The sequence below is a fragment of the Rousettus aegyptiacus genome, unplaced genomic scaffold (assembly GCF_014176215.1).
Source record: "Rousettus aegyptiacus isolate mRouAeg1 unplaced genomic scaffold, mRouAeg1.p scaffold_m13_p_5, whole genome shotgun sequence".
In the NCBI taxonomy this organism is placed as follows: Eukaryota; Metazoa; Chordata; class Mammalia; order Chiroptera; family Pteropodidae; genus Rousettus; species Rousettus aegyptiacus.
In genome coordinates this window covers 114,301,587-114,326,239 of record NW_023416308.1, presented here as the reverse complement: position 1 = coordinate 114,326,239, position 24,653 = coordinate 114,301,587, and the positions used below count along the sequence as shown (strand labels likewise).

The window sequence follows — 24,653 nt, the reverse complement described above, 5'->3', positions numbered from 1 at the left end:
TAGGGGCAGAGTGAGCATCCAGGGGTGACCTGCAGGGACCCAAGAGGGTGTGTGGAACCCCGGGAGCCGGGAGCAGCAGCAGCAGCAGCAGCAGCAGAGGCGGCGGCCAGAGGCCTGGGCAGAGGGCGTTGCAGGGAGGCTGCCTGGAGCAGGGCCGGGCGCCCACCTCGTCCAGCACGGCGTTGCGCTTGGCCCGCTGTCGCTGCCGGAGCAGCACTAGGCCGGCGATGATGTCAGACGGCACGATGTCCAGGTCCCGGAAGAACTCGGCGAAGAGGTAGGCGATTTCCGAGTAGGCGTCCTACGAGGTCCAGGGAGGCGGGTGGCGGTGGGGGGCAGCGGAAGAGAGGACGAGAGACTGGGTGTGAATCCCCGGGCTGGGTGTCTGCTCCGGGCCCAGGGGCACCCTGGCCCGACCCTCTGTGGCCCTCTGCAGCGTGAGCCTGAGGGCCTTTGTCCTTGGGTCCTGGGCCCTGCAACCTGCCAGGAGCTGTCGCAGCCACTGACCCTTCTCCATCTCCACCTCCCGGCCCTCCTCTGTCCTCGGAGCTCCTAGGGCACTCACCGTCTAGCACGCACAGATGCCAAGTGGAGCCATTTCCTGCTCTTTCCCCAGACACTAGGAATGGCATCAAGGCCTGCTCAGCCCGCTGGTCTCTTCTCCGGCCTTTCTCTCTAACAGAGAAGCCAAAACTAAGCTCCTGGCTGCCTCCTCCTCCCTCGGAGTCTCTTCCCACCTCCTGCCCACAGCTGCGGGCTCAGAAACCCCCACCATGTGCCTGGAGAAGGGTGTGACGCTGGGCCAGGGGCCCCTCTGGCTTCCCTGCAAACCCTGTCCTCAGGACAGCCCCGCTGGCCCCTGTGCTCTGAGTCCTCCCTGCCTCATGCAGAGCTGGAGTCTGGACCCTGGTCCCTAACTTGTTGTGTGTGTGTGGCGGGGGGGCTGTGGTGGGAACGAACTCATGGCAACTCATCTTCTTGCTGGGTTTCACCCTTGAGTGTGCCTGGCACTTGTTAGGGAAGAAAAATCAAGGGTTGCAAACTCAGATGCCTAATGGGGCCAAACAGAGCCAGACACTACTCAGTTCCAGCTGACCGGGCTTGTAAGGGACTAAAGATGCCAGACCCAGAAATTTGGAAGTTTACATGAATGCCCCTGATTTTTAAATGTTGGCATCCAATTCGAGTTTTTAAACAACACAGGAAAGGCTGAACGAAATGTACTCTGGACTTGACCTGACCCCTGCCCGCCCCTGCCTCCCCAATCCGTGATGTTCTGCATTTCACCAGGCTCCGACACCAGCCCTGACTCTGCTGAGCCCCCAGGAGGGGTGGGCATGCTCTCCATGGGCCCTGGCAGGCCTAGCGCCCCGTCTGCCTGGGGACTGCTCCCTGCCCTCTGCATGGCCGGCCTGGGGACCGGGCCCTGGGCCGTGACCCCTCAGACCCTCTCGGCCTGTGGGGGTGCTCCCCGCCCACCAGGGATCCTTCAGGAGGCTTTCTCACACTTGATCACTCACTCTACAGCTCACCAGGAGCCGCTGGTGGGAAGGAGCCACTCGAGACTTCTGGTGGCTTCTGTGAAAGGCACTTGCTCCCTGGCTCAGGGAGGCGTGGTTTTTTGACCTCACTGGCTCTGCCACTAACTAGCTGTGCGGCACTGAGCAAGTCACCCCATCTCTCTGGGCCTCAGCTGCCGGATCTGCAAAATGAGGGATGGGACTAGATGACCTCTAAGGGCCCTGCCAGAGCTGGGAGCTCACCTCCAGGACCCCGAGGGCCCTCCCCTCCTCCAGAGGGCCACCCACGGCCGACCCCTCTCTCCTGCAGCCCCCTGGGACCTCCGAGTCTAGTCCTCTGGTTATTCCTCAGGGCGCCCGGCATGGAAGGACCGCACTAAGCACTTTACGCTTGATCTTCCAGAGTAATTTACAGCTGGTGAAACGCTGCTTTTCCTCGTCTTGGCCCTGATTTTTGAGTATCCCTTCTTCTAAACTAGACTTCGCGTTCCAAGGAGGTCAGTGGAAGGTCTTCAAATCTTTCTGTTCCCTTGACAAAGCAACGGGTCATCATATGCGGGAGGGAATCGGTCAGTGAATTACAGGTCCTCCTACGAGTCGGCTGTCACTTGGCTCCTGCTCAAAACCCAGCTCCCTCCAGGCAGCCCTGCCCACCCGGCTCTGCCAAGGAGCGAAGGGTCCCGAGTTGCTGACAGAGGGACGTGAGCCCGAGGGACGCAACGCAACCTCCCGGCACTCACTGACTGCGAGTCCTTCGTCCGGGTGCAGCAGAGGAACACCTTGAGCCGGCGTGACCAGCTGGTGGCCTGACCCTCCTCCAAGCGGTGCCTGGAAAGGGAAGAGTTGGTATGTGCGAGGTCACACAGCTGGACCAGAAGAGCCGGGCCCAGAAGGGCGGCCTGTTCCAAGGACCCCACCAAAGGGCTCCCTGATGGGAGGTCCAGGGGAGAAAAGACCCAGCCAAAGCTGGGTGGCCAGTGACCTGGTTGCCAAGATCAGGACCCAGGCACCCAGCTGTTGCAGACTGAGCACCCGCGTGCCCTGGGGGCTTCGGAGCTAGGAGCCCAAAGATGCTCGGTGGCTCAGAATTCCAAGGGCTCAAGCCAAGAGCCCCCATGGTCATGGCTGCAGGGTCCTGGGCCTCTCTGCCAACTTGTTCCAAGGCCTGGGGCAAACTTGCCACACAGAGCTGCTTCCCCTCAAAAGGACTTCAGATACTCACATTCTCTGTACCCCGGGGAAGTTTAAGGCTCAATAAGGCTCTGGTTTTGCCAGCTCTTGGATCTGTCACATTAGAGGGGAGAGAGGGACCCCAGCTTCATCTGTATGGCTGGCCCCTGGCCACTCCCACCCCAACGCCAAACCCCTGTGGGTCTGGCTGTTCCGATGGGGAGTCAGGTATCCAGGAGTCTGCACCCCAAGGCTGAGCAATTGGCCAGTTATCCATGGAGGCCCTTCCGATGCTGGGTGCCCAGAAGTTGGTGTGTTTTGAACATCAAGATAACAGCTCACACATTAAAAATGTTCATTTCCAGACTGAGCAGAAGGGGCTGGCATGGTTTTGTGACATGTGCCCTCCTGCTGGCCCCGTCAGAGCCCGAGACGGGGTGGTCAGGAGGGGAAAGCATGGGTGCCCCTGAGTGCATGCAAGGCACTTAGCGTCCGTCAGGGGTGATGGGCTGGGCCCTCCTTCCTGAGCCTCTTGGTAAAGGTCGCTTTCTGCTCCCAACCCTGGTTCCGCAAGGCCAGGGAAGGACACAGGGCCTTCCGGGGCTACAGGAGGCGGTTAGGGAAGGGCACAACTAACTGCTGCTCCTGGGACCTGCTGCTTGCGTCCTAAGCCACGGTCCCGCCTGCCGGGGCTTGATGAAGTGACAGCATGCTGGCCAAGCTGAGCTCCCAGAACATCGTGGCTTTTTTTTTTAACCCTTTCTAACCTAATGGGGTTTTCAAATGTTCGAAGAGAATTTCCCACTGGGCCGCCGCTGGCCTGACGGAAGGGCAGACTGTATACGGTACTGCAGTACCCATTGTGACCACCAGGGGGCAGATGGAGACAGTAACAGGTTTGGCCTAACGCTGCTTAAGGAGACCAAAACAGAGAGCAATAGTAAATCTGGACAGAAAAAGTTCACAGAGTCAGCACCCCTCTCTGACCTGGGGCTCACTAAGGGAGGGCAGACACTCCTTCTGCAAAGATCCAATGTCAAGACTCTCAGGGAGTAGTGCTGGGAATAACCCACACCTTCCAACACTCACCAGAAGTCACTGGAAAGAGAAATGGGCCAAGGACTTAAACAGCTTCCTGATTTCTAGAAACTAAATTAGCTTGTCAGTGAGACACAGGCTAATGTGCATCCCCAAACCTGGAAGTGGATGGAGGGTCGGCTGACTAGAACATGTCCTTGTTAGAAAAACTGCCTGTTGGTTTCAAGTGAAGGGAGGGTGAGTAGAGAACGGCCCTTAAGGGGGTCACACGATCAGAGCCCTGGCCCGGACAGCCCTCGCAAGCCCCGCCCTGCAGCTGGAGAAACCGTAACAGGTCAGGACCTGTGAGGTCTGAGGCCTCTTACTCACCCACATAGGCCCGGAAATCACAGGAAGACTTTCTAATTAAAATGACAGCCACTGCCAACCCCCAGCTGCAAAGGCGTAGGCTTCCCTGGGCCCCAGAGGCAATTACCCAGAGTCAGGGAGGGGAGATTCCCCCCCCCCCCAGGGTCCCAGAAGCCCAGAAACCAGGTCAGGTGGGGGCCCGTGCTCAGAGTGAGCCAAATGGGACGGGTGGTAGCAGCCAGCTGTGCCGGGAGGAAGAACGGGCTCCCAGGCTTTGGCTCCAAGACCTGGCATTTTAGGCTGGGAGGTGGCCAGCCCAGGCATGGGTGTGGCTCTGGCCACAGTGTGGAGCTGACGTGGAGGGCCTGAGCAGACCAGGGGAGGCCAAGCAGGGTGGGCGGGGAGATTCCTGCTGGGCATGGGGGCCCGGGCGACCACTCCTCTGGCTGAGGGCTCCCGAGCCCACCACCCTGGGCGAGAGTTCCACGGCCCACCAACTTGATCTGGGGCAAGTGACCTGCCTCTCTGGGATGCTGACTCCCATCTGCAGAATGGGCCTCATGGCTATAGGGTTGACAGAAGGATTAAATGGATCAGTGGGAGATGGCACTCAGGGCAAGGCCTCTTAACAGAAGCTCTACCAACAGGTGTACGGTAACCCACCCTGGAAACCTCCTCTCTTTTTTTCAATAAACAGGAATTACTATGACCCTGAGTGCCCTCCCTCATTTTCTCTGCCATGGCACAGCCTTCCCCTTTCTTCGAAACATTGCGCAAAACTTACCCCCTCCAGGAAGCCTTCCTTGATTAACCTCTTCAGCCTCCTTAATCCTAGAGTCAGCCTAGCCTAGCGGTTAAGAGCAATGGCTCTAAGGCCAGACTACCTTGATCCATGCCCCGTCAAGTACTAGCTGTGTCTGTCACCTCAGGCCAGTCACATAACCTTTCTGGGCCTCCGTTTCTTCATCTGTGTTATGGGGATGATGGTAACAGCCACCTCATGGAACTATTGTTAGTTAATATATACAGCGAATGGCTCAACTAACACACATTTCCAGCCATTACTGTCGTCGTTATTGGCCCTGAAGATGAGGATAGCAATAACGATGGCTCCTAGTTACTGAACACAGCCCAAGTGTGAGCATCGTGTTGACCACTTTGCACGGATTATCTAAGGCAAATCTCGTAATGGCAGCGTGAGGCGGGACTTGCCATTATTCCCACTTTACAGACCAGGAAACTGAGGCAGGGGGAGGCTAAGCCTGGGACCAATGCCCGCACCTCACACCCAGGCGGAGATGTAGTTGGGGTGGTGTGCGGCCAGCCTTGCCCGCCCGCCAGCGAACCTCGCAGGGGACCACCCACCACGCAGCCAACTGACCGCAGGTTGTAGGTACGCAGGTTGCGCTGCCTCCTCTTGGTGGCTCTCAGCTTGACGAAGGTGCGGCCAGTGGGGTCAAAGACGCAGAGGACGGTGATGCAGACGCTCAGGATGACCACCCAGTTGCAGACGACCATCCCTGCGGGGGCAGCAGTAAGAAGCGAGAGGTGGAGTCCTGGGGCCACCTCCCTGGCTCAACAGCCCCGAAGAAAGGGGTTCTGGAGTCTCCCTGCCCCGCTGACTGCCTCTGGCACCCAACGGCAGGGTGCAGCTGCCCCTGGCCCCTGGCTCTGACCACATGGCCGCCCCCTCGCTGAGCCATGACCTTGGCCAAGGCCCAGCTTTGACACAGAAGAGGCAGCTCTGTAGGTTTCCACCAGATGCTGGGGGGCCCTCAACTACTGCCTCGGACAGCCCTGTGCCCACTGCTGCACCCTCAGTCCGGGGTCCCCTGAAGTACGTGGCAGACCACAAGGGTGGAGGCCAGCCAAGCTGCCGGGTGCCCTTACAGAAACTTTCCCTCCGGGCGTGCCTGAGCTTCCTCTTCTCCAAATCCATCCCGTCCCTTCTGCCCCCGGGGCTGGCCGACATACCGAGGGTGACGTTCTTGGCAGTGAGGTCATTGCAGGAGGTGTAGTACTGAGTGAGCCAGACGATGCCCACGATGGCGTAGATGAACTCGATCACCAGGATGGCTGTAAGGAGAGCGGACGCCGGCTGAAAAACGGCTGCGGACTGCCGCTGCGAAGGGCCCCGGACCCTCGGCCTGGCCCCTCCTACCGCGGGGCTTCCGCCGCTCAGCAGCAGGGGCATCAGACCCGCCTCGTGGCGGAGAGGGCTGGGGAGCGCACCTGGCCCCCCATTTCCACCCTGTTGTCATGTGCCCACCGGCCACGAAACCTCCTTGAGAAGGTGCCTGGAAAGGCCAACGATGAATAGGCATTTCCTGTCCTTTCAGGATTTTAGAGTTATACCCACGGACTGTGGAATCAGACGCATCTTAGGCAAGTTAGCTAACCTCTCTGAGCCTCTGTTTCCCCGTCTGTAAAATGGGGTGACAGTGTCTACATTCCATTACTGGGCAAGAACCAGATGAGAGGGTGTCCCTTTTAGGGCACTTGAGTCGGGAGGAAGGAGAGTGACCCCCCCCCCACTCCCCCACCCCCCCCCACCCCACCCCACCCCAGCTCCACGGGCAGCACAGCGTGGCAGCTGAGAGCCAGACACCCTGGGTTCGGATCCCAGCTCTGACACTCGCACACTGGCTGTGTGACCTTGAGAACACGGATTCAGCTCCCTGGGCTCCGTGCCGTCCATAGACGCACAAGGGACCACAGGTGAATCCATCAGGGAATCCCCGGAGGACACGGGCTGGCCCTCCTGGGAGCGGGTCCAGGTCCCTGAGGGCTTCCCAGCACGGGGCTGTTTGTGAGGGGCCACGAAGCAGCTGACAAGGTGCGCGTGGCCCAGAGCAGGCGTCTGCGAAGGCCACAGAGTAAATATTTCAGACTCTGCGGGTCACACCCTCTGTCACAGCTACTCAGCTCTGCCAGCTCTGTTTTTGCCATACGAAAGCAACCAGAGACAGGACGTATATAAATGAATGAGTGTGGCTGGGCTCCGTTCAAACTTAATTTACAAAAATAGGCATCAGGCTAGATTTGGCCCCCCGGGCCGCAGTCTGCCTGCCACTGGTCTAGAAAGTAAACCAGTAAGCCTGCTGGCTCGCCGCCGGACCGCGGCGCTGGCTCGGGGCCTGGCCCACTGCGCGCGCCCCACAAATACTGGCGGAAGGAGCGACCCGCGCACAAGTGGAGGGCGCGGTGGGCGTGGCCTGAGCAGACCCCCGAGGCGGGCGGCCCTTACCCAGGCGCACGTAGAGCACGTACTGCATGGACTCGCGGGGCTCCGTGTACAGGATGCCCCCCCGCATGCTCAGCCAGATGATGGCCATCTCGGCGATCATGCAGCTCAGCAGGATGCCCAGGTAGCCGCGGCCGTGGTCCACCAGGTTCAGGGAGCAGGCCTCGTGCGGGTTGTAGACCAGGCCGAAGAGCACCACGGACAGGATTACAAACCTAGGGGGACACGCACGTGAGAGGAGCCAGCAGCCCGTGCCCCTCCCACAGCCCGGCCCAGCCTGGACGCCGGGGTCCAGGGCCGCTGTCCACCTGGCAGAGAGTGCCTCCGAGGACACAGACGGCCAAGGACAGGAAGCAAGAGCTGGGAGCCCAGCTGCCAGCAGTAGGGAGACAGCAGCAGCAGCCTTGCCCAGTGCTGGGCTCAGGTCCGGCGGCGGCCAGGTGAGGTCCCTGGGCTCCACGTGGGAATCGCCTAAGGGTTTGTATGTTTCAGGCGCCGCCCGCTGGGAGCTGGGAGCGCGACAGGGTCAGGACAGATGGCTGGAAAGACTCCGTCCAGCCCTTTCTCCTCAAACCCGGGCGGGTGGCGTGGCTCCAGGACTCACCAGGTGGTATGCAGGAGGAAGAGGAAGATGGCCGGCAGGACGAGGTCATCGCTGCCCACAGACCAGCGCCGCCGGAACACCACGATCCCGGGCATGGCTGGCGGCTCTGCGGAGGCTCAGCGGGCCTGGCGCTCACCTCCTGCAAAACAGCAGACGACCCTGTGGCTGGCTGGGCCACCACGGCACCCAGGGCCACCGCACCTGGCCAGGTATGCCCGGCAGCACAGGCATCTCTCCCAGCCCCCACAGCCCAGAGGCTTCCAGGCTACCAGAAATGCTGGCCCAAGCCTGGGCAGGACCCACCTCCACCTTATTACTTCCCAGAATCCACATAAGAGACCTTGGCGGTGAGACCCTGGCTTCGGCCTCACCCCTGAGGCTTCTCCGGCCCCTAAGACTGGCACTGGCCCCTTGGGATTGGCTCTGCCTGGGGTTACCCCAACAATAACTGCTCAGCTCCACTGAAGGCCTGGGCTCACCCCATGCCTCCCCTACATGGGATCAGGGGAGCTCCCCCAGCCCTCCTTCTGCCTTTGCTCGAGGAGACCTGGCCCATTACACACAGTCCTTGGGGTGGGGTGGGTGCTTCCCAGACTGAGCATGAGCCTGAGCCCCCGCACAAGCAGGGCAGGACACTCTGAAGGCCTGGAGCCAGCTCAGGGTGAGGGCATGGCCCGCGTGCTGGGGGAGTGTGCCCAGCCCATAGTAGGTGCTCAGTAAATATTTATCGAATTAGGTCTGCAGTCTCTTGCTTTGCCGGAACCTGAAGAGCATGCTCTGTGACTTGGTTTCGCACCCACTCGACAGAATTCCCAGCCACAGCTACTCCTCTTGGTAGGGAAGAACACAGTTTAGATCCAGGGTCAAGAGTGTGCCTGGGATGCCCAGACCCCTGCTGGAAGGGCAGTGGGCAAGCCCCGCGGCCTCACCCACCCTCCGTGTGGCCACAGCTCCCATGCCCACCCCGAGCCAAGAAGCCTTCACTGCCCAGTTCCCAACTCTCTAAAGTCACAGAGTTTGAATTAGCCACAGGCAAGCTCGGCAAGAAGTGCCCAGGAATTGGGAGCCCCACTCCCTAGAGCCCGGGGAACAAGGGGAGTGGAGCGGGCTGGGAGGCTCCCTCAGGGGTTTGGTCCAGAGACCCCAGTGAGGGTGGGCCAGGGGCATAGAAGACCCCGCTGTGGAGGGCCGGGCGCCCCCCTGGTGGGTGGGTGGCTGCCCCCAGTCTGGCAGAGGCTTACATGGCACCTGGTCCAGGGGCAGGTGGCAAGTCCTCCTCTCCCTGTGATGGCTCCAGGGAACACGCGTATCCGCGGAGACTGGCATCACTCGGGAAGGGAGCGGGCAAGGCTCCCCCCGCTGGTGGGCACGGCCCTCGGGGTGGGCCAGGGGCTGGCCAGCATGCCCAGCCCGGCCCGTCTCCACCTCCCGCTCCCTGCTGCAGCCACTTCATCGAGCCGCTGCCGGGCAGCTCCAGGCGAGCCGGCGGCCTGGCAGGCGGGCTGGCGGGCTAGCCTGCCGGGGTCGTGCCTCCTCCTCCCCCCACCCTCAGGAAGTGACATCATCCCACTCTCTCTCCAAGGAGGAGTCGGAGCACAGCACGGATCCGGGAAGCAGGGGGACGGATGGCGAGCACGGGAGCCGAGAGCGGAGCCGAGCCGCGTGGTGTGGTGGCCGGGGCTGAGGGTGTGTCTGTGACAAGTGACTGACAGCGCCAGCTTCAGTTAGGAAGGATGGGATGGGAGGGGCTGGGGCAGGACGGAGCTGCCAACGGCTGGGGTTTTGCCGCCCCTGCTCTGCGGCCCCTCCCTGTCTCCATGTGGCTTTCGGAGGGTAAGGTGGGGCGTGGGGGCCCCCTCATATGACAGAAATGACTAAGAGGTCGGGGGCCAGCAGTCCCAGCAGGTGCTGTAGCTCCGTCTCCTGCGCTAACCAGGCCAGACTCTGGCAAAGAAAGGGCAGCGCCAGCCCCTTGGTGGGCAAGGACCCTGCCCATCAGCAGCCCAGGACGTCCGGTTCTCGGGTGGGCCCCGGGGGAGGCCCTCCCAATCGCCTCTCGCCCCTGCCCTTTGCCTCCTGGAGTCTAGAATAGCGAACACATACCATTCACGCATCCTCCTCAAACTCACACGCAGCCCCCCACGTGCACAAGGCCCTGCCGGAGAAGTGGGGCCAGCCCGGCCCCCCACCCCTCGGAGGTGGCTGAAGATCTGTCAAGACCCTGGAGTGATGTGGCCGGTGGCAGCCTCTGCCCATAGCCAGTGCCAGTGCCCATCTAGCTCGTGTGGACCCTAGTGGGGTCCCAGCGGCCCCTCCGGCCTAGACCCGGGACGCAGAACCTCAGGCACAGGGCTGGGAGTCTAGGCTGCCTGGCTTTGAACCCAGGATCCACCACCCACTGATGTGCGACTTACTAGTTGTGCCTCAGTTTCCTCATCTGTAAAACGTCGATTATCCCCATCCGCTAAAGCTCTGGCGAGGAACACGTGGGAGAACTCTCAGAGGCCCTAGCTGTTCCGGTTAACGCCGGTGCCGGTCTTAGGGTCTTTGCAGAGGGAAGGCTCATGCGCCCCTCCCCGCCTGGGCCGGTGGATTCTCCAGCTGGTCGCCAACAGGTCACGGTCTGGGGTGCGTGTGACAGAGCCTGTGCTGGTGCTGGGCGGAGGACGGGACAATCCCAGTCCATGCGGATTCATAAATCTCAGGGCTGCTATTTTTAAGGGCCTGAAAGACGCCCTTTCTCTCAGGACCCCAGCCCTTCACAATGGGGGCCTGTTCCCCTGATGCGGGTGTGATTTCATCTGGAGGAAATGTCTCAGGAGGGGGGAGGGCAGAGGGTGCTTCCTGGTGCGGGGCTGTTACAGAGCACCTCCCCTGGCTCTCCTACCCCAGGGCACAGGGTCGGTGCCCTCCAACTTCTACGAGGGGTGGGGGGGGGACACACAGCCTCCCCCCTCCCCCCCCAAGAGTGGGCGTGGCACCTCCTCCAGCAGGTGGGCAGGGGCATGAGGGCAGGGGGTGGACTCCCCATGCCTCTGGCTCTGCCCCCAGCCCAGGGAGTAATGAATGAGGTGTCCAGACCCCCTCACATGGATGGGGAGACTTGAGCGGTCCTAGGGGGCTCCTTTTTTCCCTCACCCACAAAACCCAAGTTCCCTGCTGATGATTCAGGCCCCTAGGCTAAGTACTAATCATTCTGGGAGTTCCTCTTTCTAAAAATGCAAAACTCTTAAAAATGTACATGCTGTCACCTACTTTAAAAAAATCATCCTGGCTCCTTGTGGCCTGCAGGATGAAGTCCAAGACCCTCAGGCAGTGGCTAAGGGCCTCGTCATCATCGGCAGGCAGGCTGTGCAACCTTGGGCAGGTGCCTAGCCCTCTCTGAGTCCCAGAGCAGATAATACTCCCTGACCCCTGGGGACAGACTCCAGCGTCCTGCCAGTGAGTTCCTTCTGGGTAGAGAGGTTGTTCCGGCCCCTTCTTATACTGTTCCACCTCCTTTCCTGATTCCCCCCAAAACTTGCTGCTCCCTAAAATTCCCTCATTGGGAGGTCCATGCTTTGGTTAGCCTTGCTCCTCTGCCAGTCACAACCTACCCATCTTTCTAGGCCCTCCCTGGAAAGCCTCCCTGACTGCCCCTGCCACCCCACCCTTCTCAGGCAGAACATGCTGCCCCCTTACGGGAGCCTGGGACCCCTCACTCCAGCATCGCCCTGGGCTCGAAGTAAACCAGCTGATACCTTGTTGCCCGTTCCTGCCCCAGCTCAACCCAGAGTCCCCGAGGGCCAGGCCTTGCACTGTCCTTCATCTTCAAGCCACCCTCGTGCCCCTGCAGCGTGAGCACATCCAACCTCGAACACCGCCCCTCCCCTCGGGAGCCACTCGGCTGCCTGAACCACCGCCCCACCCCAGAAGCAGCCGCAGTTCCCCTGAGGAAGCCCCTCCCAGCCATAAGGGCCCTCTTAGCTCACCCCTTTGGCTTTTTGGGAAATGACCCATCCCAGGGCCTCGGCTGCCCGCCCAGGGAACCATCACCCCTCCTCTGGCCATCTGAACTGTCCTATGGCTTCAGTGTCTTCATCTGCAGAACGGGGAGCCCCCCACCCCCTCGGAAGGCTGTACGGAGAACTGACTGAGGTGGCGTCGCGAGAGGGTTCGCGCCGGCCCTCTACCCATGGTGGCCTCGCATTCACAGAGCTCCTGAGGGGCTTTCTGGAGACTTCTCGGCAGGGGTTGCGTGACGGGGTGCTGGGGTCTGCGCAGGTGCTGCTGCTGCCCACCACCGGCTGCAGCTGATGGGACAGAGCTGGACTGAGCAGATACGAACCCTGACTGGGTGACGAGCCCCGCCGTGGGCCTCGGGGTGTTGCCTAAAGTGCCCCAGTGCTGGGACTCGTCCCCTAACCCCAAGGTCCCTTTGGGCTTGGCTCTGGGAGCAGGTTTCAGGGAAGAGGAGTCCCTCGGCAATGGGTCCCAGCTGGCAGGTGCCCAGAGCTCCCGTGGGAGGAAGGAGGGCGTGGGCTGCTGCGTCCACCGACTGGATGGCCCAGCACAGAGTTCCAGCCACGTGGAGACGCGAGGTCACCTTGCTTGCCTGCGATGGGGCCAGGCCGCCGGAGTCGGCCTGAAACCTGTGCCCACAGGGGATAGGACGACTTGCTGTGGGGAGACCCGAACAGTGTCACCTCCAGCTTCTAGGTTACCCCACGAGGTTTCCCACCTGGCCAGAGGCAGCCTCTGGTATCTGGGCCCAGGGATGGGCTGGAGATGGAACCTGAAGGGATGACAGCCGGGTCCAGGCCACAGGGACGTTTCTGACGTCGGCTGCACATCTCCTGTGTCCCAAGTGCTGGACCAATCACGTGCCGTCTTCACGGCAGTGATGCAGGCCACAGCACACTCTCTCCACATGCTCTAAAAACGGACTGTGTCTGAGCCCTGGCTGTGTGACCTTGGTCCAGTTACTCGATCTCTCTTTGCCTTAGGTCCTCAGTTCTAAAATGAGGCTAAGAATAGTACCTGCTTCAGAACTGCCACGAGCGTTAAGTGAGTCATATACCTGAGACAGCGCCTGTCACATCGTAAGTGCTCGGCAAATGCTGGTTCTTCCGTTATTGTTACTATTGACGAATGAGGAGACTGAGGCTCAGAGACTCTGCCCCAATACCTCCAGAGAAGCAGGCGACAGAGGTCCTTCCTGCTGCCATCCAAAGCCCACATATTGTAGGAATGCCAGTTAGAAGGGGCCTCAGGGACAGTCCTGCCACCCCCCTTTATGGGTGAGGAAACTGAGGTTGAGAAAGCTTCAGAGGCTCCCAGCTTTCCCTGCTGACAGTCCCAGAGTCCCTGAGCCGCCTTCCCCCACCTTCGCCTTCCTCCTGACACACCCACTCAAACTCGCCGAGACACTACCACTACCAAGAGTGTCGCCCCAGGGAGGCTGGGCTGAGATCCTCTCTTCCACTCCCTTGGAAGCTGGCAAAATCCACATGAGCACCCTCGCTGGGGATCAATCTGCGAGAAGGCAGCGGCCATTTGTACGGTTTTTAGTCACGTGGGGCTGGTTCTCCACCGGCCTCGGGCAGGGTCCTCATCGCTCTGCAGCTCGGCTGGCCAAGGAGACACGCCTGTCTCAGACTCAAGCTCACCCTCCCTGGGCCTCCTGAGCCCCTGCCTGCTGCGGCTGGAGACCAGGGCAGGTCTCGCCACAGCCTAAGAGCAGTGTCCCCAGGCCAGAGAGTCACTGCCCTCTTCCGAAGAATCAGGAGCAGAGACTAATGGGAAGCTTGTCTTTCTGTTAGTTGATATATATGTTACTATTTATCTGTATGCGCGCGCGCGCGCGCACACACACACACACACACACACACGGCTCAGCGTGCCTTGTAGGAACCACAAACAACGAAAAGGTAGAGCATACATTTGAAAACAAATAAATCTCAAAATAAAAGATGAGTAAATTAAGACAGAGGGTGGGGGGAGTCCTTGTACAGGTGCAAGACACAAAGTCGCTACATGTAAAACTGGCATCAGACTCCAAACTTCCTGGTGGCCAGAGCAAAACGGGAAACTGGGGTGTCCACAAGGGCTCTCTCAGCCCTGCGGGCAGCTCGGGTCCTTGGTGCCCCGGTGGAGAGCCCAGGGCTCCCACCCCAGGATGAATGCCATTCCGTGAAATGGCTCTGAAACTGGAAGGTGCCCCAGAAAAGGTGACAGGGGCGGGTGCCGGCTGCCTGCTAGGCCCTCTCGGTCTGTCTGACTCCAAGTGTTTCTGTGCTGGGTGCTGGAGCCCGTCTAGTCCGGGCAGAGGGGGCACATTCGACATTTGGAAGGGGACTGACCACAGTACGGCTGGGTCCAGGCCACCTGTAGGGTGCGTGTTGGCCCCAGAGGCCATCCTAGCTGGGGCGGGCTCACTAACTGGGTGGCTCTGGCCCAGCTGGGTGGGCAGATGGCTCCTGCTCTGTGCAGCAGTGTCCGGGCTGGGGGTCATTCCCAGCGCCTCTGCTCCTTAGGGGCAGGGCTAGTAAGGGAGCTGGTCAGCCTCTCGGCTCACTTCTGAGGCTGAGAGCACTGGCAGATGGAGCGATCAACGCATCCTAACTAGAATCATTTCTTGATGCTGCAGGGCAGTTTCAGAGTTCCAAGGTGATGGCGGGGAGGAGAGCTCAGCCCACCTGCAAGTTGGGGACAAAGTCGTTTTGCCTCCTGTAGCATTTGTCACTTGCTTATTACCGTGTCCTGGGCCACGTCTAAGCCCCTCACAAACATAACTTTCTCCTTAAACCCACTCAGTGAGATAGGAACTGTCACCCACATTTTACAGATGAGGCGAAGTGACTTGCCCCAGATCACACGGCCGGTGTCTTAACTGCTGCATGTTGCTTCTGAGGAGCAGGATTCAGGTAAGGCCTCTTTCTGAACCTAGGGGCTGGCCTCAAACGTCCCCTGTTGAGTGGCGAGGCAGGGCCTCAGGGCCCGTGAAGAGCCAGCTCTCTGGGTCCTTGCCACCCCATGTGGGAGTGAGGGGATCGGCCGCACTCCGCGGATGAGGAAAACTGAGCGCAGGGTTATTCCACCGTCTGCCTTGAGGTGAGCAGGCTGTGGAGCCAGCCGGGAGACAGCCCGGAGCTAAAATCTGTGTCATCTCATGACAGCCTCATCAGGCCACAGGGGTAGAGCTTTACGGATGAAGAAACTGAGGCTCAGAGAGACGCGGTTTTTGCCCGAAGATCCTGCGACAGGGACGAGACAGAGCTGGGATCTCACGCGGCCTCCGTGAGTTACTTGAAAGGAGGAAAGTCTGCCGTCAGTCCGGCGCCTCGCGCCCACGCAAGCCCCACGTGCTCCCTCCTCCCTGGGCACCCTTCTCCCTCCCAGGTGAGCGGCCCCACGTGGAGGCTGGGCTCTGGGAGGCACGGCGAGGGGGGTGACGGAGAGAGAGCACATGTGGGCTGGGGGCCGCGTGTGCCACCAGCCTGTGCCCGGGCGTGCACCGCCCAAGTTAGGGGCCGAAAGCTGTTGCTTTTCTCACGTCAGCTGTGCCGGAGCAGAAGGCAGAGCCGAGCCCGCCCAGGGCCAGGCCGGATTTCAGCTCAAGATGGGTCCTCACACGCCCAGGCCCTGGGACCACAGTGGCGTGCCTGGGGTGGGTGGGGAGCAGGGGCAGGAGGGGGACACCACTGTCCCCAGGGTCTTGGACTCACAAGCCCTTTCCCCACCATCCTATTAGGGTGGCCTCGAGGGGCCGGGGAGGCGCCTCCCTTATAGTGCGCCTCACTATAACCCTGGTTGGGGGGTGTGGCTGTTCCCGTGTTACAGATGGGGAAACTGAGGCTCCAAGAGGTTATTTAACCTAGTGAGGGAGGGCTCCGAAGCCAGGTTTCTCTGCCGTTTCTCTCCAGGTCAGTGTGCTTGCTGGCTGGAGCCCCCTCCCCACAAAAGAGCACCCTGGGGGCCGGGCGCCAACCTCAGGGAAGAGGGTAAAAAGGAACAGCGCCAACGGCTGGGGGCCATGCCCACGGCCACCCTGGGCTAAACCCGGAAATGGCTCCAATGGTTATTCTGTCATCTGCTTATTTTAAATAGTTCTCACATAGCATTTACTGCATGCCGGATACTGTATCCAGCGGTTCACGAACATCACCGCCTTGAATCTTTGTAACAACCCTATGAGGTAAGTGCTATTCCTATCCCCGTTTTATGGATGAGGACACCGAGGCCCAGAGAAATTAAGTGACTTGTCCAAGGTCACTCAGCAAGTGAGCTGCAGGGCCAGGCCTGTGCTCCCGGGCCCTCCCGAGGAGCCCTCATTGAAGTTCCATTTACCACCGAGGCTCCAGCCTCTCTTCTCACGCTAATTATTTTCCACTCGTCTGTAACAGACAGAACTTGCCATCTGCCACAGGCCCTGTCACTGGTACCAGCCAGCTCCCTGGGAATCAAGTGGGGCCTTTCGTTTCCTGCTAGTTGTACCGGGGAGGGGGGAATGGCGCCTCAGGGCCGAGGGACCTTCCCTGGCAGCCAGGCCAGGCCCCCCTCCCTTGCTCCTCCCTGGGGAGGGAGGCGTTCACACCAGGGCTCACCTAGTGGGCCTGGAACGTACCTGTTTCCAGCAGAGGGAGGGGCTCCCCAGGCTCTGGCCAGGCCTGGTTTTGTTTTCGAACTCTTCCTTGCAGACTGTTTATTTCCCTGAAACTAAGAATGGACCCTTGTTCCACACTCATTCTGGTGCCGTGGGGCAGCCCTGAGGGGCGGGCTCAGCTGGCCTCCTGCTGGGCACTGCCCAGCAGCCTGGGTCTCCAAGCCCCGGGCCCTTTTGTCCTGCCCCCCTGAGGAGGACAAAGGCAGGTGGGCAGGTGGGCACCCATGCCGGGTTCATCTGTTTGGGCCGAGTCCTTCTATGCCACCCCTTGCTCACGTCCCCTTATGCTCTGACATGTCCTCACCCTGCTCTGCCCAGGAACCCCCCTTCTCGCGGACGTGGCAGCCGCCCGGTGAGCCCAGCGCTGCCTTCCCTGGGCCGTGGAGTGGGGCAGCTCTGGGCTTGAATCTTGGTTCTGCCATTTCCTGTTGTCTGTGACCTTCACTTCCCTGAGCCTTAGGATCCTTATCTGCAAAATGGGATGAAGAAGGGACCCACTTCACAGAGTCACGGGAGGTAAATGAAACAATGCACACTGAACACTCAGCTCACAGAAAGGATTAGTTGCCATCATTATTATTTATTAATCACCTCTCTTGAGACGCTCAGATCACTTGCTTGCTGCACCGAGTCCCTGCCCCCAAGGTGTGGCAGGGGCGCCAATCTCTCTGTGATCTAAGTCAACCCTCTCACACTGACGGGCCCTTCTCCCCACCCCTGGTGACCAGGCTGACCCACGCCTGCCCTCGCCCTGGCCAATGCGCAGTGCCCTGACCTGCCTTCTCAGGCAGGGGTAGCAGCATCTCCTAGGAGCCTGCCTGCACAGGCTGGGGCCTTGCTGGCCCTGCCTCCCTAATGCACGATGAGCCAGCGAGATGGGAATCACCTTCCCACAGGTCGGCTGGGGCTGTATAGCTCAGCCCAGGACCACACCTGTGCTCCTGCTGGAGTACCCCACATCCATCTGTGTCTCGGAGTTTCGGGGTGTCTACTGCAGGCTCATGCCCATCTTCACAGCCAGCATCCTACGCCCCACCCCGCGGCCACTCCCTAGCCCCAGCCCCCCGCCCAGGGCCTGTGCGCCCCTGCACGCTGGGAGCCCCCCACCAGGCAGTTCATCTGCAGTGCTCGGCAGCTTCTCAGAGCTTCCCCAGCACAGGCTCGGGCCCTGGAGCTGGCAACACCTCCTAGAGAAATTAGCACCTGACACTTCATTAGGGGCCCCCTAACGAGGCCGTTAATGAGGATGCTAAGTGGGCACATGTAGCCTGACACCTCTCCTCTGGGAGCCCCACCCCCATGCCCAGCGTACCCTGTGCCGCCAAGGTCCTGTCCTGTAGGGCCTCCTGAGGATGTGGGCCGGGCCTCGGGGTCTGGCCTGCACCGAGGGAAACGCCTCTGACTCTGGGAGGCTGCCTGGGCCCCGGGTCCACAGAGCGGCCACCTCCCTGGGCAGTGTGGTCATCTAGGGCACAGGTCCGCCGCTCACTATTGAGTTTCGCTTCGACCATTCCCTGGGCATCGCAGAGGCGGGCAGGGATCAAGTGACCACGTAACGGGAGCTCTTTCCTAGGGGAGGTCTGCAGAGTCCCCGCATGTGACAGGAAGGGCCGACATCCCCTGCCCCAACAGAGCACGGGTGGAGGTTGGCATGTGCCACCCCCCGCCGTTGCCCTCCTCTCCTGAGCCCAGTGAGGGGGTGTCGGTGCTCTCAGAAGTGGGTTTCTGGGGACTCTCGGGGATCCCCAGATGAGGGGAGGTAGTCGCAGCAGGCTGGGGCTGGCAGGTGATGCCGGGCAGAGCAGCCTTCAGCTGTTTTACACGTTGGGTTCCTTGTAACACTGTGTTTGAACTAAACAGTTTCAATGCTCAAAACCGTTTGAGAGGTGCCGGACAGGGTGACCTCTCAGGTCCATTCCAGCCATGACTTTTAGAGTTCCGCCTGCTGTTCCAGATCAGGCTGGCTGAGGCGAGAACCTTGGAGCTCTGGGCAGGAGCCCCCGGCTAGTTCGAACATCATACATGTCTCCTGCCCTGGCCTGAGCCACAAGGGCAAAGGGGTCACAGAAAACATGAAGCCAGGAGCTCGGAGACCAGTGCCCATGGCTGACCCTTTTGTCCCTCAGGCCACCCAACTCCCTTCCTACCTCTCCGGGCATGACAGAGCTGGACCTAAGCACAAGCGACCACAGAACTTGAGGAAGGGGGCCCGGAGGCCCTCGGCTACTGGGTGGAGGACCGTACAGACCCAGCTCGGTCCCAGTGCCTCTGTTCACTCACATGTCCACAGAGCCGCGACCTTCCAAGTACGATGCAGAGGCCGCTTCCCGGGACGAATCGACTACTGCTTCCTCGTCTAAAAACGGAATAGGGATGCCCGTGGGGCTGCTGTGAGGACAAGTGGGTTCCAAGCTGTCAAGTGCCAAGACCCGGGGGGCGGGGGGGGGGCGGGGTACTCAGAAGCATTAGCTCCAAGTACACACAGTTCACAATTTTAATGAAATAAACTCCCTCCTTGAAAGCATACTATGGCTCCTCAACGCCCTTTACATAAGATTAAAACTCCCAGCCATTGGCTGTGAAGCGCTCCACCAACCACTGCCCTCCTCCGACCCTGCCGGCGGGCGAGCCCACTTCCGGCTCCCATCTGGTCCTCCACCTGTTCGCCCAGAGCGAGCCTGGGGCCCGGGGCTTCCTCCTCTCCAGGTGGCCCGGTCACTCCAGGGGCTCCTCTCTGGTGCAGCTCGGGCAAGTGGGCCTTAAACCCCCGCCCTGGTTGATCGGCCTCCTTTCCTGCGGAGTCCTGGTGCACCTGCCTCACGTGTTATGTGGAGGCCCCCCAAGGAGAAAGGCCAGGGTGGGTGGGGGGTAGGAACAGAGACCGAAAATGGGGGGAACTCAGGAGGGGACCCTGGGCTCCACGATGGGGATGACCCCGGCCTCCATGATGGGGATGACCCCACCGGGCACCTGATAAACGCCAACCTTGGCCTGTTGGGCCCTGGATGGGGCTGAGGGAGAGGGCAGGTGAAGGCCTGACCTTGGACTCAAGGGTTCGGCATGACTTTCCTACCCAGCGGACTCACCCTCAGGGCTCGGGGCCCCGGCCTCGTCACACTGTCGCTTCTGTTACCTCTGCTTCCCGGCCTGCTCCCTGGGTATGGCAGGATGTGGAGCTGCTGACCACGGGTTGGGACCGCTGCCCTCCAGACCCGCGCTGCACTCCGCTACCGCTTAGCAGGGACACAGCAGTGCGGTCACAGGCATCTGGCTGGGCCTCCCCGGTCAACCTAGGGCAGGTGCCCGTGGCCCCATTAAGTGCCTGCTGGTAGCGGGCACGAAGCGGGCCTTTCGCTGACCCCTGCCGGCCCCAGGGAGGTCGACAAAGCTGCTGGCGACTCTGGGGAATGAACTTTTCAACAAGATCAGACAGTGCCATCGAGAGACCAGCAGGGCCGCGTGCTGAGTGCTAATGGGATGCCCACCTGGGGCGGAGGGGACAGACTCGGTCCTGGCCAGACCGCCTGAGGCAGCGGCGCCGGCCAGGCGGAAAGTGGCACCTGCTCTCCTCCGGGGCTTGGAGAGGTGGGGTGAGAGCGCCCGCCCTCCCCACAGGCCCAGCCGCTCACTGCTGGTCCCAGGCAGGCTCTGGAGTGGGGGCTGGTGTGAAGGAGCCAGTGAGGGCCAGGGGACCTGAGGGGGACGGCCTGCGGCACAGCTCCTGCGGACTTCTGCACCCTCGGTGGCCTCTGGCTGCTATAAATACCACTCCTGCCTCTGGATGTTGCAGAAAGTGTCTGTCCTAGAATTGTGGGCTCTGGGGCCTTCTGGGTGCCCCTCCTTGCCAATGTTAGACAGAGCCTGCCTGAACAGCACATCTTTGCAGCCTGCGAGCCCATCTCCACCGGGCAGGGCCCTGAGCAGGCAAACGCCAGCACTGAGGGTGATGGCCACAGCTGCCAAACCCTGAGTCTTCTGTGACCCTGGGTCTCCTACAACTGGCAATTCTACCAGCTTCATGACAAGTGACGAGGATGCTGGGTCGCTGGAGAGCAAAGACCTGGCCAGCCTGCAGGGGACATGCAGCCCAAGGCTGCTGGCCCAGCCTAGACCACCCGCCTCAAGTTCAGGGGCGAATTCTCCAAAGCCATTTGATCCCCCTCCTCCACCTTCTCGGTCCCACTGTCCCTCCAACTTGACCTGGTTTCCAAATTTATCATCTCCGGGGAAGCCTCCCTGGGATGCATTTCTACTTTGACGGGCTCAGTTAGAAGGTTCGGCAGCTGTCCACTCTTCCGTTAGTAGCATGCTTCCTAGAGAGAGCCCTTGCCTCCTCGAGAACCAGGTAGGCCCAGGCCCCAAGGCCCAGGCTGGTCTGACGCAGGAGCACAGGTCAGGAGGTGCCTGGGGCCCGGCAGTGTGAGGATACCAACCCTCACACATGGCCAGGGTTTGGCGCCAAGCTCCCCGGCTTAGGGCAGGGCCAGGATCTGAGAGGAGAAAACGCTGAAAATGGCTCTAGGGGTGGGCACTAGATGGCGTGAACACAGGGCAAGTCCAGTTAAAATTAATTCACGCGTGCAGCCATTTCCATCCACCCAATAAATGATGAGCGCGCCAACTACGGGCCAGGGGCCCTGGCGATAAATAAAAGACATGGGGCAGCCCTCATGGAGCTTAGAAGCCCGAGGGAAAGAGAGGCTTTAAGCTAATCTTCAGAGACAACGACGAAAAATTCTGCGACGTGTGCTTGGAAGGGGCAGGGGGTCTCGTCAGAGCCTGAGTAGAGAGGTGAGGGGCAGCTGCCCGAAGAACGGGGAGCCGAGGCTGAGACCCGAAAGATACGCTGGAGCAGAGAGGCCACGGGGAGAGGGCAGCAAGGGACCGCATGGAGGGTGCCCCTCGGCGCAAGGGCCCGGGTGTGAGGACCACGGAGGACGGAGCAGAGAGGAGGGCCCAGGCGGAAAGGCTGGCGGGGCCCTGGGAGCCAGGCTGGGAGTCTGAGCCTCGTCCTGAGACTAGCGGGAAACTAGGGGCCAAGGCGGACACCAGGGTGGAAAACAGTGGGGACCCGGGCTGAGGTTCGGCAGACAATGGCGATGGATGGGACAAGGCAGTAAGGGAGAGGGTGTTGCCCGTGACGTTCTGGTCGAGTGGCCCACGCAACTGGACAGGCGGAGGGGGCAGTACTGGCATGTGCCGTGGCGCCCTGCTGCCCAGGGGCCATCTCGCTCCTGAAGCACTTCCTGCCGGCAGGGCAGGAAGGGCGTCGCCCTGGTTCACCCGGCCCTGGAGGAACACTTGAGAACAGAGGACCGTGGCAGCCCGTCCGCCCCAACGGCGATGCGCTTCCCAGGAGTTTCGGTTCAGCCCCATCCTGCCCTCTGGTGTGCAGCAGGCCGGGGCATCGGCCTGGCAGGCAGCCACGCAGGGTGGTCCCTGGGCTCTGCTCCCACCACTGAGGGGTCCTCAGATGAGCTCCCGGCTGCAGGCATTTCCCCTGAACGCTCGACTCCTGACGCTCCCTGCCACCTGGCTCTGACCGCGAATGTGACCGCACGGAGGGCACCTTAACCCCGGCGGGGGAGGCCTCGGAGCGGAGGCAGCCCACAGGGTGGCAGCCTTGGAGAGAGGAGGTCTCTGTCTGCTCGTCACCCCTCCCCCGTTTCCAACCATTCCACAAAGCTGGCCACACAACACGCACCCCCGTCTGCCGCCTCGCCTCCGAGGCCTCGTCTCCTCCCATGCTGCCCTGGCCACCAGCCTCTGGCACGGCGCCCCTCCAACAGCCCAGCGGTCCCGTCCTAACACTCAAACCCTCAGGCCGCCCTCACACATGTCCCTCACCCCTGTCTCTGCGTAGCTGGCTCTCTCCTGTCACTCCTGTCCTGGCTCAGATGCAGCTCCTCCGAGCTGACCTGCCGCCTCGACCTCGGGTCCCCCGGGCCCCCCGGGCCCTCTCCAGCACACTCCTCTGCACTTCCCACTTCCCAGAACCCGCTCTGGCTTGATTGTTTGTCAATATATTTACCATCCCCGCCCAGGGTGTGGCTTCCAGGCCAGGGGTCCCCGCCTGTCTGCTTCCTTGCTGTGTCCCCAGCACCCAGCAAACGGCCAGGCGGGCAGGTGGCAGGAGCCTATCAGTTCCTGCTTCCTAAGGAGGGGCCACATGTCTGAGCCCGGCCGGTGCCCCCGACTCCTGGTCCTGAGCTCGCCCCACCCACCCGCTGGCCCCATGCCCGACCCAAGCTCCGGCCTGCTCTGCTCTCCAGCAGCAAGCATCACATACGGGGCTTTGCGGGCGCCCGACCACCGTGCCGTGGGCGAGGCAGGGGGGGAAGCGGGGTGTCGACACCTCACTGAGGCGGAAACTATGGCAGGGAGGGGGTGCTGGGTGATTTGCCTGAGGCGACACAGTGACCAGTTATCCGGGGAGGCCCTGTGCCCGAGGGGCTCCGCGGCACCCACGCCCCGGTCACCGCCCAGCCCCACGCCCCAGCTGCCCTGCGCGTCTGCAGGAGGGTGACTGGTGGCATCCACCTCTGAAAAGTGCACAGCCCTCTCTCAGTGGCAGGGCGAGCCCCGCAGCCTGAGCTGTGAGGGGGTCTCAGCAGCGTGGACCCACAGCCCGGCTGCCAGGGAGAAGGAAAGGGAGGCCCTGGGGGAATGGCTCTCGGTGTCTGCCCCAAAAACGCGGGGCTCAGCCAGATGATGCCCAGTTTCCCTATGATCCACTTTCTTATTCCCTCTGAATGTATGATTGCTAAGGGTGGGCATCTCGGTCTCGGGAACTTGCCATGGCGTCTCGGTCACACTGACGCCGCCGCCTCGCAGCCACCTTGGCAGGTAGATGGGCAGGAAACGGCCCAGCGTTGTAAAGGCACCGATTCATGAAGTCGGCCAGAACCAGGTTCAAAACTTAACCCATCACTGACTTGCCAGCGACCTCGGGGAGTCTCCAAGCCTCGGTCCCCTCTCCAGACAATGGCGACAGGAACAGTCACCGCCGCCTGGGCTGCTGGGGAAGGGAGGGGACTTGGTAAAGGGCCTGTCCTCTAGGCCCTTCCTCTCAGTGATCCTGATGTGATCTCTGCCAACTACCTAGGAATGTGGGGAGAATAAACAAGATATAGCAGAGGCTTCCGAGAGGGAATGCACTATAAAAAGCCTCGGCAATATGATTACTGCCCTCGAAACAGAGCCCTGGGCTTCCACGGCCCCGCCTGGGGGGCCTCCTCCGGATTCTCCCAGCCTCCTCCCTCCTCCTGGCCCACCTGCATAGTCAGGGACCAGAGCAGAGCAGGGGGCACCGAATGGGGGGGGGCCCACCCCTGGCATCTCCCTGACGGGGCGGAGGGCCGAGGGGGGCTGGACAGTGAGCGGCTGGTTTCCAGACCTGAGACCTGAGACCCGCTCCCTGCCGGCCCTGCCGCCCACTCTGCCGGGGCTTCCTCTCAGCGAGCTGGGCCTCGGAGGACACATGAGATCATGTCTGGGAACTGCGCAGAGCTCCTCGGAGAGAAGAGGCCCGAGAGACCCTAGGCGGGATCAATTATGAATCAACGTGCTCATTTATAAGCGCCTCGGTTTGCTGCAGGGCGGAGTAGGGATGCGCGGGCTTGGTGTCGGGGAGCCCGGGCATCGCACGGGGCTTGACCACTAACTGGTGTGGACAAACCACAACCTCTCGGACCCCCAACTCCTGTGAAAGTAAATAACAGCCGAGTGACGCTGGTGAAAGCCACGGGAGTCTCCTTACCTGCACGTGGGGGCCACGAGGGCGCCGGCCTCACGGCGGCACGGTGGCTGGGTGCCTGGCACGGGGCGTCATTGCTATCGGGGAGTAGAGAGCTGTGGGACCAAAGGCCCGAGGATGGGGTTAGCTGCGATGCTGCCCAGGCTGGCAGGCTCTGTGTCTCTCCCCACGCCTGCACCTACCCCTGACCGACACAGGAGACAGGACTGTGGGGCCTGGTGGCCGCGGTGACTTGAACAAGTTACAACCCTCAGGAGACCAGCATTTCCTTCTTCCACATCTGTCCTGCGCCCGACTGAGGGGCCGTGGTGGAACCTGGGCTCCCCACA

The 24,653-nt window shown here is 61.3% G+C and overlaps 1 protein-coding gene across 4 annotated transcripts in view; it reads right to left on the bottom strand.

The window, feature by feature from the left end:
• The window catches only part of DAGLA (diacylglycerol lipase alpha), a 61,144-nt gene that overhangs the window by 16,770 nt on the left and 19,721 nt on the right, over positions 1–24,653 (bottom strand). The window contains exons 1-7 of one of the 4 annotated variants that reach the window (XM_016134219.2): positions 9,166–9,378; positions 7,925–8,063; positions 7,324–7,535; positions 6,051–6,152; positions 5,458–5,596; positions 2,261–2,348; positions 167–301 (exon numbers count right to left, since the gene is read on the bottom strand). In XM_016134219.2, the coding sequence (XP_015989705.1) occupies positions 167–301; positions 2,261–2,348; positions 5,458–5,596; positions 6,051–6,152; positions 7,324–7,535; positions 7,925–8,019 (771 nt within the window). In that variant the 5' untranslated portion in view covers positions 8,020–8,063; positions 9,166–9,378. Of the gene's footprint in view, positions 1–166; positions 302–2,260; positions 2,349–5,457; positions 5,597–6,050; positions 6,153–7,323; positions 7,536–7,924; positions 8,064–9,165; positions 9,379–24,653 lie in introns of those variants that run through there. The other 3 variants (XM_016134220.2, XM_016134221.2, XM_016134222.2) reach the window with 3 other exon arrangements.